The sequence below is a fragment of the Equus caballus genome, chromosome 1, assembly GCF_041296265.1.
Source record: "Equus caballus isolate H_3958 breed thoroughbred chromosome 1, TB-T2T, whole genome shotgun sequence".
Lineage (NCBI taxonomy): Eukaryota > Metazoa > Chordata > Mammalia > Perissodactyla > Equidae > Equus > Equus caballus.
The window spans coordinates 117,066,043-117,086,076 of NC_091684.1; the positions used below are offsets into that span (position 1 = coordinate 117,066,043).

The 20,034-nt window shown below is 42.9% G+C and overlaps 1 protein-coding gene and 1 long non-coding RNA gene across 12 annotated transcripts in view; one reads left to right on the forward strand and one right to left on the reverse strand.

The window, feature by feature from the left end:
• Positions 1-20,034, reverse strand: part of ADAMTS17 (ADAM metallopeptidase with thrombospondin type 1 motif 17) — a 338,494-nt gene that overhangs the window by 53,390 nt on the left and 265,070 nt on the right. For 9 of the 11 annotated variants that reach the window (XM_023651365.2, XM_023651360.2, XM_023651364.2 and 6 more), the window contains 3 exons: positions 19,355-19,512; positions 16,207-16,366; positions 13,263-13,398 (listed from right to left, as the gene is read on the reverse strand). In XM_023651365.2, coding sequence (XP_023507133.1) covers positions 13,263-13,398; positions 16,207-16,366; positions 19,355-19,512 — 454 coding nt within the window. Of the gene's footprint in view, positions 1-6,762; positions 6,929-13,262; positions 13,399-16,206; positions 16,367-19,354; positions 19,513-20,034 lie in introns of those variants that run through there. The other 2 variants (XM_023651382.2, XM_070268270.1) reach the window with 2 other exon arrangements.
• LOC138924287 (uncharacterized) overlaps positions 1-20,034 on the forward strand; it is a 70,654-nt gene that overhangs the window by 20,370 nt on the left and 30,250 nt on the right. The gene's annotated exons all lie outside the window — the stretch shown is intronic.

Genomic DNA, 20,034 nt, shown 5'->3' on the forward strand with positions numbered 1-20,034 from the left:
GGTGGCCTTGGCCAAGGACAAATAGAAATGGCAAGCAACAGGATATATTGGAGTATATGAGGAAGCCATTTGGTGTAAACCTAATTCGGCCTGACTTTGTTTTTCCAAAAGGGGATGACATGGCCATTGAGCATGCATTGTATATCTGCTTTAAACATTTACTATGGCAAGAACAAATGGCCTTAAGATAAAGGTGCAACCTCCCCCCACATTGGCATTTCCTTAAGGATAAGCATCTTTCCTTGGGCTAGGAACTGATTGCTGTGCTCACCTTTGACCACCCAGCTCACCTGTGATCACCCAGCTCGAGACAACAGACCTGCTGCCCTGCTGTGTCCATCGAGACAGCAGACCTACCTGCTGTGTCCATCAATCGCTGTGCCGACAGAGCAGTCTCGAGATTATTGTAAAAGGGACATTTCGATCATATGTGAAACATCCTCTTTGGGGGTATATAACCACTCTGTGCACCCCCCTTCTTTGGTGCCCTTTCTTCCTTCGGGAAGAAAGGCCCTGGTCATGGTCCTCACATTTTAGCTCAGAATAAATTCACCCAAATTTTCATTTATAGATTGGTTATGGATTATTTTCGTTGACATTAACAAGCAGCCTGATCGATTTTACTTGCAAATCCTTAGATTTTAGGCCACTCTGTAAGAGCCTCTAAGGGAGGGTCCCAAGCAGAACTGAGGAAGGAGCCAAGTGTGGCTTCAGACTGTGCTGACTCCCTCCACCTGCTCTGCATCCTGCTCCCTCATGTGCCTGACACCTAGTTGTTCTTCTTATTCCTCTAGGATCAAAACTTCTCTCAGGAAAGGACCCCACCAACTCATTCCCACACAAGAGAGGTTAAATCTCTTTCCTCTCAGGGCAATGTCTTCGGCTCACCAAAGAAATCCTTCATTCCACCTCTCCCTTGACACAATGGTCCCTTAGCCTAAATGTGTAGGCACATAGAGGTTCCTTGGAATAGGAAAAGCTGGCATATCTCGTAGCTAATGCTCCCTGTGCCCAGGGGCACAAGAATAATAATGCTATGCACCATGGGGAAACCCCAAACAATTGAGATGTTTGTAAACAGAAGATCCTCAAGGTACTGAGGGAACTCAGTCTTCAAAAGCACAACAAGGCCGAGCCAAGGCCAGGCATGCAGGCACACAGATGGTCCAAAATAACCCAAGAGCCAAGATGCTGGCTCTCACTGGTGCCCCTCTGAAGGCTTATGGATCCAGCCTAGGTGGGGTCTTTCTAGAAAGGCTCAGGTGGTTTCTTAGGGAGGAACAGATGCAAAATGCTACCATAAGGGATGTGCTTGGTTATTTAAGCAATTTACATCACTCTGGAAAGAATGATCCTGTCTTTGTATGAAGGGGTCCTGGCCACAGCTTTTGTCAAATTCTTATTTTAATTGTCTCAACAGCATGTAAGGTTTGCTCATTCTTATCCTGACATTTCTGTTTTGAGATTTCGGGAAGAAGTGCCATGGGTGAGGAGAAAGGAGGGACAGGGCTTTTTTTGGGGTAGGATTTGACAGACTTGGGTGAGCTGTGGCTACCAGGAGGACAGGCGGGTCTGCATGGTCTAGAAGGACCCCAGAGTGGGGATCCTTGTCCTGGAGACCGGCCTCCCTTTTCAGTTTACAAAGCCCTTTCTCATCCTGTCCAGTACTAAACTCTGCGAGGTAGATAGGGTAGGGGGATGACATTAAGTAGCAATGTCAAATCCTTTGGGAACATGGTAGTATATGGTATAAATACTAAAAAGAAACAACCAAGTAAACAAATAGGTGGATTACCAAATGGTATCATTATTCTCTTCATGTTATGGATGCACAAACCACCACTCAGACATACAGGCATCAGCCCCCTTCCCCGTGTCCCCCTGCCAGTGAGAGGTGTGGAGAACACCAGTGGTGGGGGGAGGGGTGTCCCTGCCTCCTGATTGCAAACCCAGCCCGCCTACCTGGGAGGTGCCTCCAATTTGATGCTAGGGGCTGGCTTTTCTGTGAGGCTACAAGGATGATGGCTGGCATGGGGAGAAGGACTTTCAGCCTCATTTGTCAGCGTCTCTGGGAAATGGCTATTATGTTGGGCATATACCTTACTTTCTAGAAAGCCTCTCCAGAGGAAAGGCGTGGAGAACACGGGAAGGCCTGGGAGGCAGCCAAGGGGAGAGATCAACTCAAATAGGACCAATTGGATGGCAACTGTCTGCACTCATCAATTCTGTGTCCAAGAATCCCAACCAGAGGCTCAGGGAGAGAGCTGGCAATTTGTGGTAAGAGAGGACAGGTGAGATAAGCAGCCCTGGCATGAAAAGGGTGGCTGCTAAAATAAGATCCAGTGATGCTTGTTTGAGAGGGGACACTTAGGACATGGCGGCCGAGACTCTGACTGTCCCAAGCTCCCCCTGTGTCCTGGGGGAGGGGGCTGGCCTGCCAGTCGCTGTACTCATGGGAACCTGCTGCAGGCTGCTGCTTAGAGCCCCAAGAGCCTGCAATAATAAATGTGTGCCTTTTTGTGTGTTTATTTTTTAACAGCTTTATTGAGACATAGCTCACACACCACACAATTCAACCAGTTAAAGTATACACTTAATGGCTTTTACCACAATCTAGAATAGTTTTATTATGCCTAAAGAAACTCTGTATACTTTAGATATCAACCCCCAATTCCCTCCCCTGACTTCTTCCTTAGCCCCAGGCAACCACCCATCTGCTTTTGGTCTCTTTGGGTTTGCCTCTTATGAATATTTCATATAAATGGAAGTCTATGATATGTGGCCTGTAATGTCAGGTCTCTTTCACTTCGCATAACGTTTCAAGGTTCATACATGTTGTAGCACGTGTCAGTGCTTTGTTCCTTTTAAAGGCTGTATAAGATTCTATTGTATGGATATATCACATTTCTTTGTCCATTGTTTAGTAGATGAACATTTGCCATGTTTCTACCTTTTGGCTATTATAAATAATGATGCTGTCAACATGTGTGTACAAGTTCTTGCGTGGACATGTTTTCATTATTCTTTATATAGCTAGGAGTGGAATTATCGTGTCAAATGTTAACTCAATGTCTAACTTTTTGAGGAACAGCCAGACTATTTTTAAAAGTGGCTGCACCATTTAACATTCCCACCCAGTGTATGAGCGTTCTGATTTCTCCATATCTTCCTCAACAGTTGTTATTATCGGCCGTTTTAAAAACTAGCCATCCTAGTGGGTGTGAAGCGTATTTCCTTATGGTTTTGATTTGTATTTCCCTGATGACTCATCACATTGAGCATATATTTCTGTGCTTATTGGATATTTGTCTATCTTTGGAGAAATGTCTGCTCAGATCCTTTGCTTCATTTATAACCGGATTATATGTCACTTTATTATTGAGTTGGAATAGTTCTTTATATAGTCTAGAGATAGGTCTCTTATCAGTTAAATGATTTGAAAATATTTCCTTCCATTCTGTCGGTTGTCTTCTTATTTTCTTGATAATGTCTTCTGAAGCACATATAATTTTGATGAAGCCCAATTTATCTATTTTTTTCTTTTGTTGCTTGTACTTTTGCTTTTATATCTAAGAAATCATTGCCAAATCCAAGGTCATATAGCTTTTTTTCTGTTTTCTTCTAAGAATTTTATACATTTAGCTCTTAAGGTATTTGATCCATTTTGAACTACTTTTCGTATATGGTCTGAGGTATGTGTCCAACTTTATTCTTCTGCATGTGGATATTCAGTTGTCATAATACCAATTGTTGAAGACTGTTCTTTCCTCACTGAATGCTCTTGGCAACCTTATCAACAATCAGTTGCCTCAAAACATATGGGTTTATTTATGGACTCTCAGTTATATTCCATACATCTATCTTATTTCAGTATCACACTGGCTTGATTACTGTAGCTTTGTAGTAAGTTCTGAAATCAGGAATTGTGAGCCCTCCAACTTTGTTCCTCTTTTTTAAGATTGTTTTGATATTTGGGCCCTTTGCAATTCCATTTTAATTTTAGGATCAGCTTGTCCATTTGTACAATAAACACAGCTGGAATTTTGACAGAGACCGCATTGAATCTGAAGAGCAATTTGTGGAGTATTGCCATCTTAAAAGCATTAAGGATTCTGATCCATGAACATGGGATATCTTTCTACTTATTGAGATCTTTTAAAATTTGTTTTAACATGTTCTGAAGTTTACCGAGTATGAGTTTTGCACTTCTTTTGTAATTATTCCTAAATATTCTATTCTTTTTGATGCTATTGTAAATAGAATTGTTTTCTTAACTTCATGTTTGGCTAGTTCATTACTACTGTATAGAAATACAACTGATTTTTGTTTGTTGATCTTGTATCTTGCAATCTTGTATTTATTAGTTCTAATAGTTTTTTAGTGGAATCCTTAGAATTTCCTATGTACAAGATCATTCACCTGCAAATAGAGATAGTTTTACTTCTTCACTTTCAATATAGATACTTTTTATTTCATTTTCTTGTCTAAATGCCCTGGCAAGAATCTCCAATACAATAGAACCACTAGTTGAATATAAGTGGCAAGAATAGATATTGTGTCTTATTCTTGATCTTACCATGAAGTCATTCAGTCTTTCATCATTAAATATGATGTGGGCTTTTGTAGATGCCCTTTATCAAGTTGAGGAAGTTCTTTTTCAATCATAGTTTGTTGAGTCTTTTTATCATAAAAGGGTCATGGATTTTGTCAAAGTCTTTTTCTGTGTCCATTGAGATGATCATGTTGTTTTTTAAAAAGTATTTTATTGATATAGTGTATTACAGTAATTGATTTTCAGATGATAAGCCAATCTTGCATTCTTGGGATAAGTTCCACTTGGTCATTATGTATAATCCTTTTATATGTTGCTACATTCAGTTTGCTTGTATTTTGTTGAAGATTTTTGCATCAATATTCATAAGAGATATCGGTTTCTACTATTTCTTTCTTGTGATGTCTTTGTTTTGTTTTAGTATCAGGGTAATACCGACCTCATAGAATGAGTTTAGAAATAGTCCCTCTCTTTTTTGGGGAGAGTTTGTGAAGAATTGAGTTAATTTTGCTTTAAATCCTTGTTAGAGTTCACAAGTGAAGGCTCCTGGTCCTGGGCTTTTCTTTGTGGGAAGTTCTTTGATTAGTAATTCAATCTCTTTACTTGTTATAGTTCTGTTAATATTTCTATTTCCTCTTTATTCAGTTTTGGTAGTTTGCATCTTTCTAAGAATTCGTCCATTTCATGTTAGTTATCTAATTTATCGGCATACAGTTCATTGGTATACAATTGTTCACAGTATTCCTTTACAATCTTGTTTTTTTCTGCAAGGTCTGTAGTAATGTCCCCTCTTTCATTTCTGATTTTAGTAATTTGCGTCTTCTTTCATTTTTTTCTTGGTTGATCTAGCTAAGTTTGTCAATTTTTTTGTTCTCTTGATATAGTCAACTTTTGGTTTCCCTTATTTTTCTATTCCCTGTTTCATTAATTTCTGCTCTAATATTTATTATTTCCTTCTTTCTGCTTGCTTTAGTTTTAGTTGCTCTTCTTTTCCAGAGTCTTAATGTGGAAGGTTAGTAATTGATTTGAAATATTTCTTCTTTTTTAAAATAGGTGTTTACAGCTATAAATTCCCCCCTGAGGGCTGCTTTACCTGCATTCCTTAAGCTTTGGCATGTTGTGTCACTTTCATACCTCTCAAGGTATTTTCTAAATTTGCTTCTGATTTCTCTTTGACCCATTGGTTATCTAGGAAGTGTTTTGTTTAATTTTCATGTAATTGTGAAATTCCAAAATTTCTTTCTGTTGTTGATTTCTAATTTTATTCCATTGTGGTTGAAGAGTATACTTTGTATCATTTCAGTCCTTTTACATTGGCCGAGGCTCATTTAATGGCCTAGCATATAGTCAATAGGCATATGAAGAATGCTTCATGTGCAAATGAGAAGAATATATATTCTGCTGTTGTTGGGTGGAATGTTCTATAGACATCTATTAAGTCTAGTTGGGTTATAGTGTTGTTCAAGTCTTATATTTCCTTTTGGTCTTCCTAGTTTTAAAAGTCCCTTTTGAAAGTTGGGTATTAAAGTGTCTAACTTTTATTGCTGAACAGTCTATTCTATTCCTCTTTTCATTCTGTTAAATTTTTCTGTATTTTAGGGCTGTGTTGTTAGGTACACGTTTATAACTGATGAATTGTCCTTTTATCATTATAAAATGTTCCTTTTTAATCTCTAGTGACTTTTTGTTTTAAAATCTATTTCGTCTGATATTTTTATAGGCACTCCTGCTTTTTTTATGTTTTATGTCTGAATGGTATATCTTTTTCCATCTTTTTACTTTCAATGTCTTTATATATAAATATGTACCTGTAAGGAGAAAAAAATGATCCATCCCTAGGACAAATTGCTATCTATGGACTGTTCATTCCTGTAAGAGTGCCAGCCAGTGCAGAACTCTGCCAGGAGTGACCTTCATTAGCACCCAAGGGGAAGAAACTATCCTGCAAGGCTGCCACCAAGCACATCCTAAGCTCATTTCTGAAATATCCCTAGAGACATTACAAGTTAGGACTTCTTCATTGTCCACCCTCACTGAAGAGCCATTCCTTCTATGATCTGATATTTCTTCTACAACCTGGATAACATACACTTCCCTTTCATTTCTGATGGATCACTTCGTAATCTTGACTGTTTTTATTCCGCAGACTGAGTTTCACCTTTTCCATTTACTGTTCCTTTCCCATAATTGTGACATAAAAAACAAATGCAAACATCAAGTGCTCAATGCTTTTCATATTTTATTACTCAGCAAAGTCAGGAAGAGAGAAGGACCTCTTAATGGGTCCCAGGGTCTACAGGCAAAGCATTTCTCAACAGAAGAATCCTGTTAAGTGTGAAACTGGTATCTGGGAATTCTCTTGTCCTCTGTAATGATCTAAGGGAGGGATGTTCAAATGATTAAAGGGTTAAGTATGGAGGAAAAGAAAAAACCAGAATTTTCTAATTCAAGACAACATTCTGAAATGCTTTCTCTTTCTCCATCTGGAATGTTTCCTAATTTAGATAAATAAGTAAAGGCTTCAGAACTTTTACTATTTAACTTAAAAAATTTGGGTAGTGTCAGAAAAAAGTTCTGGAATTCAACTAATGTAAATGTCTCCTCATTGTTCATATACCATCAGTAAGGCATGGAGTAGACCAATGGTGCTATTCACAACTAGATTTACCTATTTTATTTTAGAGGAAAGCAGGAAAGAAAGTCCTTAAGTTTCAGACCAGCTACAAATAGATTAAACAATGGTATCTCTTCAGATCTTGGCTGTACCCTAAAGATCCACATGTTCCAGGCTTCATTCTTAAGTCATGATCACACACATACACACAAACATACAGGGAACATGCTTTTATAAAAACATGAGGGAATCCATTCAATTTTACCCAAAACAGGGCAAATTTGGTTAAGATAATTGAGTAAAGAGGATAAATTTAAAATCCAAATACACTTCCTTGCAGATGAGTATTCAATTCAATTGCCAGTAAGATGTTGAATATTCTTTTCTGAATCAGCCTAATTTGATGCACAGTACAACATGTACTGCCTGGGAAGAAGTTCAAATCATAAATACTACAGGGAAATGTCTAATAGCTTGGAATGGCCTTTTCAAGTGGTCAAAATCTCTAAAAGATTGCAAAAATATTAAATCTGGTGCAGCATGAGCTATGTGCTCCAGAATGAGCCCATCTCCCTGTCATATCCCACCTCCTTGCTCCAGGATTATCTGGGGCTGGGTCTTAAGGAGCTGGCATACAGCTCCTTAAGGCAGCTCCTGAAGGGGGTTGCTCTTTGGAAGCCAGATGATGGTGGGGCCTCTTCCCTGCAGACTGTGGTCAGCAAGGTGAAGGCTGCTGGCCACAGTCATAACAGCTGAGCTGATCTGTGATTCCTGCCTCTCCTGCCAATGTCAGGGCCAGGTTTGCCGATGTGTTTGTGTTGGTGTGCAAGATGCTGGAGAGAGGCCAACTACCCTGTGTGTCAGAGTCCAGATTCCATATGGTTATGGCAGGATTTGGAAGAGGTGTCCACACAGCTAGGAGCAGGATTAGAATAAAGAGGTGCTAATGGTGTGCAGTTGGGAAGGTAAAGGAAATTGTCTGGAACTTGATGGAAAAAGAGGGTTGAAGAAAATTAAAGGGAGATCAGGGGAAATAAAAGAAAATATAAAGGAAAAAGACAAACGTCTCTGTTGTTTTAAAGGTCAAAGAGTAACAATAATATAGAAAGGCTCTTTCACCTTGCCAGATTCAACAGTGGGTTGCATTCTGCCTTCTTTAAGAAAGTTTGCACCATAGGGTTCTTGGGCTTTTCTTCCAGGTTATAAGGTCTGTCCTCCAATCATGCCTACCCCACCTGAAGCAGGCATTTTTTCTCCAGACCTTACATACCTTCAAACCATACCTCACTTATCCAAGTTCAGTTCTTACTTATGGACTAAATCTCTTTCTGGTTCTCTAGCACTCATTTTATAAGGTCAACATCATCACTTTTCTTCACTTATTAGCCTAAGTCCATATTACTATATGTTCTTAAGAAAGACTCATGATAACTAGATCATGCTATACAATAATTCAAGTTTTAGTGTCCAAATGTGTGCGTGTGAGTGTGCATGTGTATACAGATTAGCCAGCCCTGGTGGTCCAGTGGTTAAGATTCAGTGCTATTACACTCATGGCCCAGGTTTGCTTCCTGGTCAGGAAAGACACCATCCATCTGTCAGTTGTCATACTGTGGCAGCTGTGTGTTGCTGTGATGCTGAAAGCTATGCCACCGGTATTTCAAATGCCAGCAGGGTCACCTATGGTGGACACGTTTCAGTGGAGCTTCCAGACTAAGACTAGGAAGAAGGATCTGGCCACCAACTTCCAAAAGAACTGGCCATGAAAATCCTATGAATAGCAGCAGAGCATTGTCTGCGGTAGTGCTGGAAGGTGAGAGGATGGTGCAATAAGACCGTGCAGGGTTCTGTTCTGCTGTACATGGGGTTGCTAGGAATTGGAATCGACTCCAGGGCACTAACAACAATATGTATAATATCTGAGCATAATATGTGTGTGTGTATGTATGTATGTATGTATGTATGCATGCATGTGTATATATATATACACACACATATGTATGTATGTATGTATGTATATATATATACACATATGTATGTATGTATGTATATTGTGTGTGTGTGTGTGTACAAAAACCAGGATTTGCAGGAGTTTTAAAATCTACCATCAGATCACACATTTCTTTAGCCAAATAATAAATACTGTGTGATAAGCCGTCACACTTCACTTTCATGTGTCTACTTTAAGAAACAGTACAGGGGCCGGCTCCATGGCCAAGTGGTAAGTTCGCACGCTCTGCTGTGGCGGCCCAGGGTTCAGATCCTGGGCGCGGACATGGCACCGCTCGTCAGGCCACATTGAGGTGGCGTCCCACATCCCACAACTAGAAGGACTACAACTAAGATATACAACTGTGTATGGGAGGGTTTGGGGAGATAAAGCAGGAAAAAAAAAAAAAAAAGATTGGCAACAGTTGTTAGTCCAGGTGCCAATCTTTAAAAAAAAAAAAAAAAGAAACTGTACAAAGTCACACGGTCCAAATAAACAAACCAACAAATAAAACCAGCCTAGAGCAGACATCCAGGCACTTCTTTTCTAGGCTCTGAGGTAAATTTCAAGTGCTGTGTTCTCTTTTATCAATTTTATTTTCCCCTCTGCTTTTGGAAATAACACTCATTTTTTAAGTCTGATCCACATGATTTTACAGAGTCAGGTAAGAATGGAAGGGGGTGGGACAGATGGAGAGTGGTAGGAAGAAACCTAGTATTTATCCAGTTACATGAGAGCAAAGGCCTGTCTGTCTTTCTCACCTCTAAACACCTTGGTTCCTTGAACAGGATCTAGTGAATGGTAGGTGCTCAATAAATACATGTTGAATGAATGAAATTACTGAAGCTGTGCGACATGCTCAGCGCTGTGCTGGATGCTTTTAACAAGAGTCTGGAACAAGGGCAACAAAAAGTAACTCAGTATAATAACGTGCCCTCCTTTGCAATCACATAAGAATGCATTCCCTGAGGTGGTACCTTCAGAGCTCAGGCTCATGCTGAGGTTGCAGTCCCAACATCTCAGTGGGCAAAACGAGGGTAAGTAACAATCTAAGGCAGGGCTCAGGGGCCAAGTCTGGCCTGTAGATTGTTTTTGTATAGCACAGGAGCTAAAAATGGTCTTTACATTTTTAAAAGATACAAAACAAAAGAAAAATAGACATCAGAGACTGTCTGTGGCCTGCAAAGCCAAAAATATTTACGATCTAGCCCTTTACAGAAAAGTTTGCTGACTCTTGTTCTAAGGTGATACTAAGAATGTGCTTCCGAAGTTACTTTCAGTCTAAAGTGTGTTTGTCTTGAACTTGTGTTCAAACACGGCAAGACTGCGGGACTGCGATCTGTCAGACCACAATGACTCTGTGAGCATTCTGGAGCCACACACACATACTCGATGTTCTTTATCCCAGCTTAGAGCAGCTCCATAGGACAAATTTAGAGAGTTGGCATCTTTGTTACCGCATGCTTGTTTACGTGACCTTTTTTGTGGGTGTTTTGCTACATGATCTTCTGGTGAGAGTTTTGCAGCACATTGGCATCCCCCCCTACAAGATCTGTGGGTAGCAAAATCACAAATGCGCTACGCTGGCCCACTTGGTATAATGATCAGAGGGCTTTGTCATTGGAGCTTTGAATTCACCTGGAATTCAGTTGAAATACTCAAGATGTAACCTGATTACCTCTATCTTTCACTAAATCTGGGAAATTTTTAGTCATTGTTTCTTCAATGATTATTTTCTTCTCCATTCTCCGTCTCCTCTCCTTCTGTGACTCCAATTACACTTATGTTAGAATTCTTGATATTATTCCACAGGTCACTGAGTCTCTGTCATTGTCAACAATCTTTTCTTTCCATTTTCCAGATCGGATAATTTCTATTCTTCTATCTTCAAGTTCACTGATCTTTCTTTTGTCATCTCCAATCTGCTGTTAGACTCACTGAATGAATTTTAAAAATTTAAGATATTGCATTTTTCAGTCATAAAATTTGTTTCTTTTTTAGTGTCTCTTTTTTTCTGCTGAGATTTCTTATGTGTTGATTATGACCATAGTTTTCCTTATGTCTTTGGGCATAATTATAATAGCTGCTTTGAAATTCTTGTGCGCTAATCCCAACATATGTATCATCTTGGATTCAGTTTCTATTAATTGCCTTCTCTTGTGAGTATGGGCTACTTTTTTCTGTTTCTTTGTATGTCTAATAATTTTAGATTGTATCCTGAACATTGTGAACATTGTCTTAATCTATAGCAGTGCTATTCGATAGAAACAAAATGTGAGCCACCTAAGTAATTTTAATTTTCTGGTATCCACATTAAAGTAAAAAGAAACAGGTGAATTTAACTGTAATAATGTATTTTCTTTGACCCAATGTATCCAAAATATAAGTATTTCAATGTATAATCAATAACAAAATTTATTAAGATATTTTATAATCTCTTTCCATACTAAATCTTTGCAATCTGGTATGTGTTTTACAGTACATCTCAGTTTGGACTAGCTAGTGGTTACCATATTGATCAGTACAGCTCTAGAGTATGATTCTGGAAGAATATTGAGGGTTGGTCCAAAACAAGCCACTCCATCATTACAGGAAGCAGAATCACTGACTGATGGTCTTTATACTTTATTCCTTGGAATTCTGCAGGGATGTCGTGGGCCTACTATGAGATGAGGGGAGGCAGAGTGCATTGGGCTACTCTTCGCTGTCGTATATGTGTCTCAATTCAATCAGAGCAGCTCTGATTTCATGTTTCATATATTTTGTTTCTGCACATAATTTAAAACATATTTTGATACTAAAACAGTTTGAAACCATAATGGTTTCATAATATGATTCTTGAATAGATCCCCTTAAGATATTTCTTGCTCAATCATGCCCTTGAGCCCAGCCGACCTCTCCTCCTCTCGATACACTTACCCTACCTTCTAATCACGTTACAAGAGCCAGGCTGTCTCCGCTTTAAGGAGAAGAGATTGTGGCCTGTACAGTATTTGAGTCTCCACAGTGGCAAGTCCTTCCTTCTTTGGTCCCATGTGTATGTAACTGATTGATTGATTGATCAGTTGATGGGATTGTGGGATGGCTGCTCATACCCAAGATGCTCAAGAAGAATTCCCGAAGTGAGCTCTTCCTCATGGCCTTCAACGCTGGGGTAAATTTCATTCTTAATTTGCCAAGGACCACATACAATCAATGAAACAAGGCTCAGCATCTTGCTTCCCCTCCTGTCTTTTCTAACTCACACACATTTACCAGTTCAACAAAGCAAAGGGGGTTGGGTTCAAAACCCAAATGCTTTGTGAAACTTTTGCACCAGGCACGTGGCATAAGTTGAGCTTAAGGAACCCCAAAAACTGCCATGTCAAAAGTCCAGTCTAGTTAAAAAAGTTAAACACACCTTAACCTGATGCACAGACCCACAAAACAAAAACCAGGCACCTCAAGCCAGAGTAGATTGGGAGACCAGGGGTGATATCACATAATGTAACAGAGTCCTAGTACCATGCAAACTCCTATTAAAATGACTGGAAATAAGAATGCTTAGCTGATGAACACGTTTCACACACTTCATCTAGGCTGACGGCCAAGAGAATTCACTTCAGAGCGCGTGAGTAACATGACCGTGAAAGTTGGGGTTGGGAACAGAAGCTCTGATGGATTCCAAACAATAAACACCAAGACCTGTACTCACTGGCGTTAATTTCAGCCACAGAAACAGGCCAGCCCCAAACACTAACCTCCGTGCACTTACTCACGGGCATCCACACTCTGATAGTGATTTTCTTTTCCTCCAAGACAAAGTAACTTGGGGGAGTTGACACGTACCAGTTGAAAGTGTGTGACAACAGCCATTTTTTAGTCCATGAGACGTTCTTAATGATCTATGAGACACCTTCCAGCTAAGATTGTACATTTCCATCAGACTTCTAGCTTAGTAGCCAGAAATTCGGTATTTCAAGTAATCAGAAATCACTCAGCAATAACAACAGAACGTGGCACAGAGCAGTACTGTGGTATTAACTGTGTGTCCCGCTCACTTCCCCCGTTCAAAGGCCTTCTGCCCCTACTCTGGCAGGTCCAAGCTTAAGAAACCAGCTCCTTACCGTGACTGACATGGGTGTGAATTGCACCTTCGGACTTGGGGCTCTGGACGGCTTGCTTGAGGGCAATCACTGTCATTCACCAGAGTCGTGGTCTTGTTAACAATCTGCGTGCAGGACACGATGGTTCTGCGTTCCCCTGGAAACCAAACCACAGGGCACTGAGAGGCTGTGGCTGCACACACCTGGAAAGAGCATTTGTTTACACTTATGGAGGCGCATTCAGGTACATCTTTTGATCAGTTTGTCACTTAAAGTGACTGTTGTAATGCCTTTTTGGTTGTCAGGAAGGGAGAACTGTAATCTTAGTGATGAGAGTGTGTAAGACATGGTCAGGGCAGTGTAGGGCAGGAGAAAAATTCCAGAATAGGATCAGAAAGAAGCAACACCTCAGATCAGCTGTGTCCTTGGACAGATTGAGATTCATCCAGGCCAAAGTTGTGATTCAGGTCTTTAATTTCCACAAAAGATTGCCAATTTCTCTCTTTATTTTTTATTGAGGTCACATTGGTTTATAAAATTATATAAATTTCAGGTGTACATCATATTTCAAATTGTGTAGACTGTGTCATGTTCACCACTGAAGTCTAGGTGCCATTGCCAATCTCTTTATCTGTTTATTTGATGTTTACGTCTATGGAGATCTGGTCTCGATTAAATATCTGTACCTCAGCTTTCACCAGAGATCATGGCTTCTTATTACAGAATTCCTACTTGCTAGGGAGAAGCAAGGAACAGGGAGGCCAGTCTGAAGGACACACAGACCCGCATCCTCCAGGGAGGCATTCTAGAGCCAATCTGAGAACTTGTCTATCCAGCCAATTGCTACTTATGCCCAAGCATCACCTGCTCTTGGGAATCTTCAGTAACCGGTTACTCCAACTGGATGCAGCCATTCTCTTGTGTTCCCAAAGCACCCTACACTACTTGGCCATGACTTTGTCAGAGTGGCGAATAACTGGGATCTAGGAGGGCAGCCTCTGGATCCAGGCTGTCTGGGTTCAAACTTCGCTTGGCAACCACTATCACAGTGATCATAAGGTTGATCGATAGTAAGCCACCATGCTTCTGAGCCTCAGTTTCATCAAGCGGGCTGGTTCACTTAACCTCCCTGTTCCTTAGGGTGCTTTGGGGATGGTTAAAAGAAATTGATACAAATGAAGTGCTCAGAACAGAGCCTGGCAGGGGTTAACACTTAGAGCTAGCTATATTCCTGTTGTTATTATTATTTGGGAAGTCCGGCAAAAAAAGATTAATAGGATGTCAAGCACAACTGTTTGGATCCCAGACTCCTTGATGGGTCTGTCTCTTGGGGAATTTGTCATGTAGGGATGACTCCAAATTATGGAATCTTTTTTCTGATTCCTTGAGGAAGATTCACCCTGAGCTAACATCTGTTGCCAATTTTCATTTTTGTTGAGGAAGATTAGCCCTGAGCTAACAAAAAATTATGGAATCTTGAACTATACTGTCAGCTCCTACTGCCCGTAACTACAGCCTTGTGTGACTACAGAAAGCATGGAGCCGCCTCAGGCCAGATTTCAGTTTTGGCTGCAAGTCTGACAAAGGGAGCTGGGAGTCACTGGTGTCATAAAAGATGCTAGCATGACAGCAGCAGAACAGCCCCCACCCCCAGGAGGGGAGCCTGCTAACTGTGCCATTTGGGCCATGCTTAGTTTGCAGCAAGTTGCCCAAGAGGATAAGTCTGGTGCAATCAGGGATATGGGCGTGGGCTGGATCTGGAGGCTGGAGGGCCATCAGCACGGAGGGACAGCTGCGGGAGAAGGGGACTCGCAGGGATAGGCGCAGAGCAGGAGGACGACAGGGCAGACGGTGGAATCCTGAGGATACGCCAACTGCCACAGGGCTGCCTCAGGAAGAGGCTGAGAACAAAAAGTGAGGGCGGTTAGCCAAGATGTGCAGGAGAGGGAAGGAATGCACAGTTGACCCTGGCAGTGTCTGATGGACTCAATCATGCCATGGCTTTAATTCCTATTCACTGGAAACGAGACAGGTCCCTTAAACAGCAAACAACTCCCTGCATATTGGATATCTGACAATGTCAGCTTAGCGGTCAGGACTGGCTATGGGTGGGGCCATGCCCAGGTTCCACCCTGCGATCCCACCCTCTGGGTTGGCATTCCAACGGCCAGGTCAATCTTCTCTCCTAACTCTGCCCATCAAAATCTACTCATCCTGTGCCCCACCTCCCATGTCCCTGCTGTGCACCCTGTCAGAGTGACAAATTCCGCTGAACTAGGGGCTTCTGGCTAAGAGGTCAGAATGGCTTCCTATTGTTTCTCCCAAACAGCACAGTAATAAATATGATGCCTTTTGTTCACTTGATTTTTGCAGTATGACAGGCTCCTCCCTGCTGTGGGGATGAGGGCTGCTCACCCTATTTTAGAGGTGAGGAAATTCAGGTATATAGAGGGTAAGTCATTTGCTAAAATACGAAAGCGAATTGCCAAGCCAGGAATCATGCTCTGAATGTTTCACCGGACCTGCAGGATTTTTTCTTTCCATTGTATCCTCTAGTGGGGTTACTGCGGCAAAGAGAAAAGGGTATTTGGGAGCCAGAGGCATCTTTTCCTGCCCCTCCACCAAGCAGCAACAGATGGAGGTCTATTCTGTTCATTCCCAGGGTCACCAGTCACGCCTGTGACGTAGCTGTGCGTAGGCCAGGCCTCCACTCACAGGTCAGAGTCGGGGCCCCAGGCCACAGGCAGAGCAGCTGTGTGGGCACAGCTCCAATGTGCAGGAGTTTGGAACACTGCCCAAGTGCTCTGCAGAGAGATTTGCAGCGGGACGTGGTTAAGTCCCCGTGGCAATACAGGTTACGTAGCCAGCCCTTCCATGTCCTGCGCACTGGCCGCAAAGTGCCCTGAATTCACTCCTTCCTTCAACAAAACCCACACCCAACGAGTCCGCGATCCCAGCTCCTCACCTCCTCCACACTGCACGCTGCACCCTTCCCAGCCGCTGTGGGTCCAGATGAACAGAGAGTCCTGGGGTTTTTCTGGTTCACTTTGATTTTCAGCAGTGTAGTTTACAGGAACAGTGTATTCGTAATGAATTCCATAATTTTGATCATGAAATAACAACACCTGGATCAGCAGCAAAATAAAAGGCCACTTTGAAATGGAGGGAAAGCCCACAAGGTCGCTGAATTTGCAAGCCAAGCCACACTGTGGCTGTCGCCCTTACCAGAGGTAACCAGTTTTTTTCTGAGCTTCAAAATAGGTTCTACCTAGGGGAGCTCCTTTATTTCAGTCTTGGGTGCCTCAGATATTCAACTTGGGGGCAGAAGCTACATGAACCATCAGAGGGAGCTCTGCTCTCTCCCACTGGAGAGAGGACTGGTTTAGATGAGGAATTCTGGGATAAGCACTTCTGTGGGCTCTCATTGCACCTACTTGGAGAGCTGCTCTATGCAGAGAAAAGTACTTGTGTCCGCATACTCACCCATGAAGCTGCCCTTGCAGGCAAGAAAGACACAAACATACTGCTTATACCTAAAAATATACTACATACTACCTTTTACTCTGAACAAGTAGAGTTACCCTACTTTGAAAATGAACTTCACTTTCCACTCCCCTAGCACTAATCATTGCTATGTGTAAGGCAGGCTCAAGGGCAAACCCAGCCCACACAAGCGGAGCCTTGGGAATGCCTGTTTGGGAGTCCAAGGATGCATGAGCCTTCTCGCTGCCATGGGAGCTAGGATGATGATGATGCCCATGGGGTGGCAGAGGCCTGGCTCAGGCCTTAAAGCTGGGAGTGAGGGGTGGGCAGCCATCCTGCAGCTTGGGGACCCTTGTGTCTGCAATCTTGGTGAGTGAGCAGATGGATGGGTCTGCTCTTTGGTAAGGCATGTGACAAGCCCTGTAAGGACGGTGCTCTACCAGCTTCATTTCTCTACACATAAGCTGTAAAACAAACCCTCTTGTCGGAGCTTAATGTGGCCTGACTGTGGGTGATGTGTCCTCAGGCCAGGCTTCCAACCAGTGGGCACGCTGGGTCTAGGCAGCTAGCACCTTCACTTCCAGGCTGGGGGGGTCTTCAAGAGTGGGCCAGCGGGAGCTAATGGTGGAATGTGCAGGACCCACCTGACTTAACTTAGGGAAGGCCAGGTGGAAAGCAGGTCAGATGACGGGAAGGATCTTCCCTCCCAAGCCTCTCCCAGCCCTCCAAGGGCTTGAGTTATAGGGTGAGGGTGGGGGTGGGGTGCTAAGAGCAGTTCGAACTGCATAAACATCCACCTCTCCAAGAAACAGACTTGCAGTAATGCGTTTGGAAAAATGCCTCCAGTTAAAAAAAAACCAAAAAACCCTTTAAAAGATCTTTATTATCTCAGTATGGGAATAAGACCGGTGAATCGAGAATCCATATGAAACCAATTTCATGCAATTTTGCAGCCACATATAATTTGTGTGCGTGTGCATAATTGGTTTCAAATGCAGGTCCCTGTGGCTCTATGGGTGCTCCTGACCCTGCAAGCAATGTGCCCACCCCGGTCTGGGGACAATGGACTTATATTTAGAGGCAGAAGGGCAACTTTCATTTCTAGGTTTAAAAACTTGAAGTAACAATCGTATTTTAAGAGACAAAAGCGATTAATATTAAAAAGAGCTGGAACTTCAGCTGTGGCAGTTTTGCTGGGTTTATTTATTGTGGTCTGAATGAATCCAGGCTGTGCATCTGCTTTAATGGGCTGACCATTCATCCAGTTTATGAAAACTTTCAGGAAAGAAAGGGAATGTTCCCACCTTGGTGTTTGCTAGAGAAAGCAACTTCACATGCTAACAGGTGATGTTGCTTTACGAGTTTTAGCTTGTCTTTCCTCTCTCTTTCAGCCCCTCTGAGTAACTGCTTTTAAATCAGGACTGGACTTGGACTAGGAAACAATCTAATGACTTAGATAGGAAACAATCTAATCACAAAGAAATGGCTTAGGTACAGGTTCTTGGGTCCCAGAAACCAACTGGGACCAATATATTGGCAGTGGACCTAGTGGGCTGAGTGTTCCATTGATGTATGTCTGGACAGTTTAAGTCATGCATGGAAACCGGTTCACTTTGCTCTCGTCAGAAACCGTAACGGGGTTGGGCCACCACGGGCGATACCCGTACTGGTGCCATGCTCACAGGCAGAGCTGGTCTCCTCAGGAGATTCCTCAGGGGGTGGCCAGGGAATCTTTAGGGTGTCACCTAACCTTAAAGAGCTGCAGGTTGCTAGAGACCACAAATTCACGGGGAGAAAGAACTTCCTCTAGCAGAGACTTTGGCAAGCACTGAAGACAAAACGTGCTTTGATTACGGACGCACACGCTGCCCCAGATCCCATTCTTTGGAAGGAGACATGGAATCAATAATCACGAGCTATCAGAAGTTAGCCATGCAAACTCCTGGACCCTGAGAAGGAAACAGCGGCACTCCTTTCTCCGGAGATCTTTAATATTCTTAAAAGGATGCAAAGCTGGCTGTTTAAGTGGTTTGCATGGGGTCTTCCCTGAAACAACAGGTAAGATAAGGGTGCCTGATCTGGCCTGACTGCAGAGGGTTCTTGATTCCCCCTGGGGAGTAAATATTCCTGTAGAACCTGGTTCTCCCTTCTGATTCCTGAACGTTTGTTGCAAGCCGAGACTGGAAAATCTGAGTGAAGTTGGCTTGGAAATAGAGTCAACAGTTCACTTCCAAAAGGTAGTTTCCAATGTGGATATACAAACTGCGGGGCGGATCTATGCCATCTGATATAAAAGCACAGACGCCGAGCGGCGCTGCCCGCTTAACGAGGCCAAGTCTCACCGGCTGCCATGTGGCTAAGCACTTCCTCCTGGAGGCGGTCCCTGTTAAAAAGATGGGCGCTGTGCCAGGGCGGGGCCACGGTGAACTTCGGAGAGGGGAGGATTCTGAAGCATGTGGTGAAAGGGATTAGACAAGAAAAGACCGAGAGACAGGCTTGAGCAGCAGGTGGCCAGGTAAACCACCAGGAACCAGGTGCATCTCTTCCCCACAAGGTCCTGGGGAAGAAGTAAACCCGAAAACCCCTTTGAGCCTCAGTCTCAAGGCAAATGCAAAAGCACAGCAAGTTACCATCAGGTACAGGGGTGTTTTGGTGGGTCCCTTGGCAGAAATTTTCTCCCACAGGCCCCTTCTAACGTAGCGGACGGTCGTGCCTGCGATCTGGAACTCTCCGGGGAGTTCTATCTTCCAGTCACTGTTGATGGATCTCTTATTGGAGTCTTTGAGGGCTGGAAAGAGAATGGAACACCATGAAATAAGGGGGAGTCACTCTATCTTTAAAGGGAATCTGAGTGTCCTGAGGGGTGGGTCAGAGGTCTCAGCTTCCACCTCCACCAGGAAAGGAGGGAGGCCTGAAGGGAGAGAAGGCAGGCTTCCTGTGTCCTGAGAACAGCAGCCTGGCTCACAGGGAGTCAAGAGCTCAGGAGCCACAGGACCCTCCGCAAGAGCTGCCCTGACAGGCACCCTCCAGCCTGGGCTGCCTATCTCAGAATCCACAGCCACGAGTGAGGGTGCAGGGAGGACGGGGACAGCCACAGCCAATCACATCTCCCTAAACTGACAGAGGAGAGGGTTTTCTGCCATGAATGAACACTATTTTAATATGTCCACAGCTACAAAATGGGTTTTGCTGCTTTAGGAACACTCCTCAATGCATTTTACTGCTACTTACCCAGGGCTTTTTAGAGAGGGCAGCCTAATCCTCACATCTCTTAAAGATTTGACAGCGCCGAGTGAGTAAAGTCGATGCT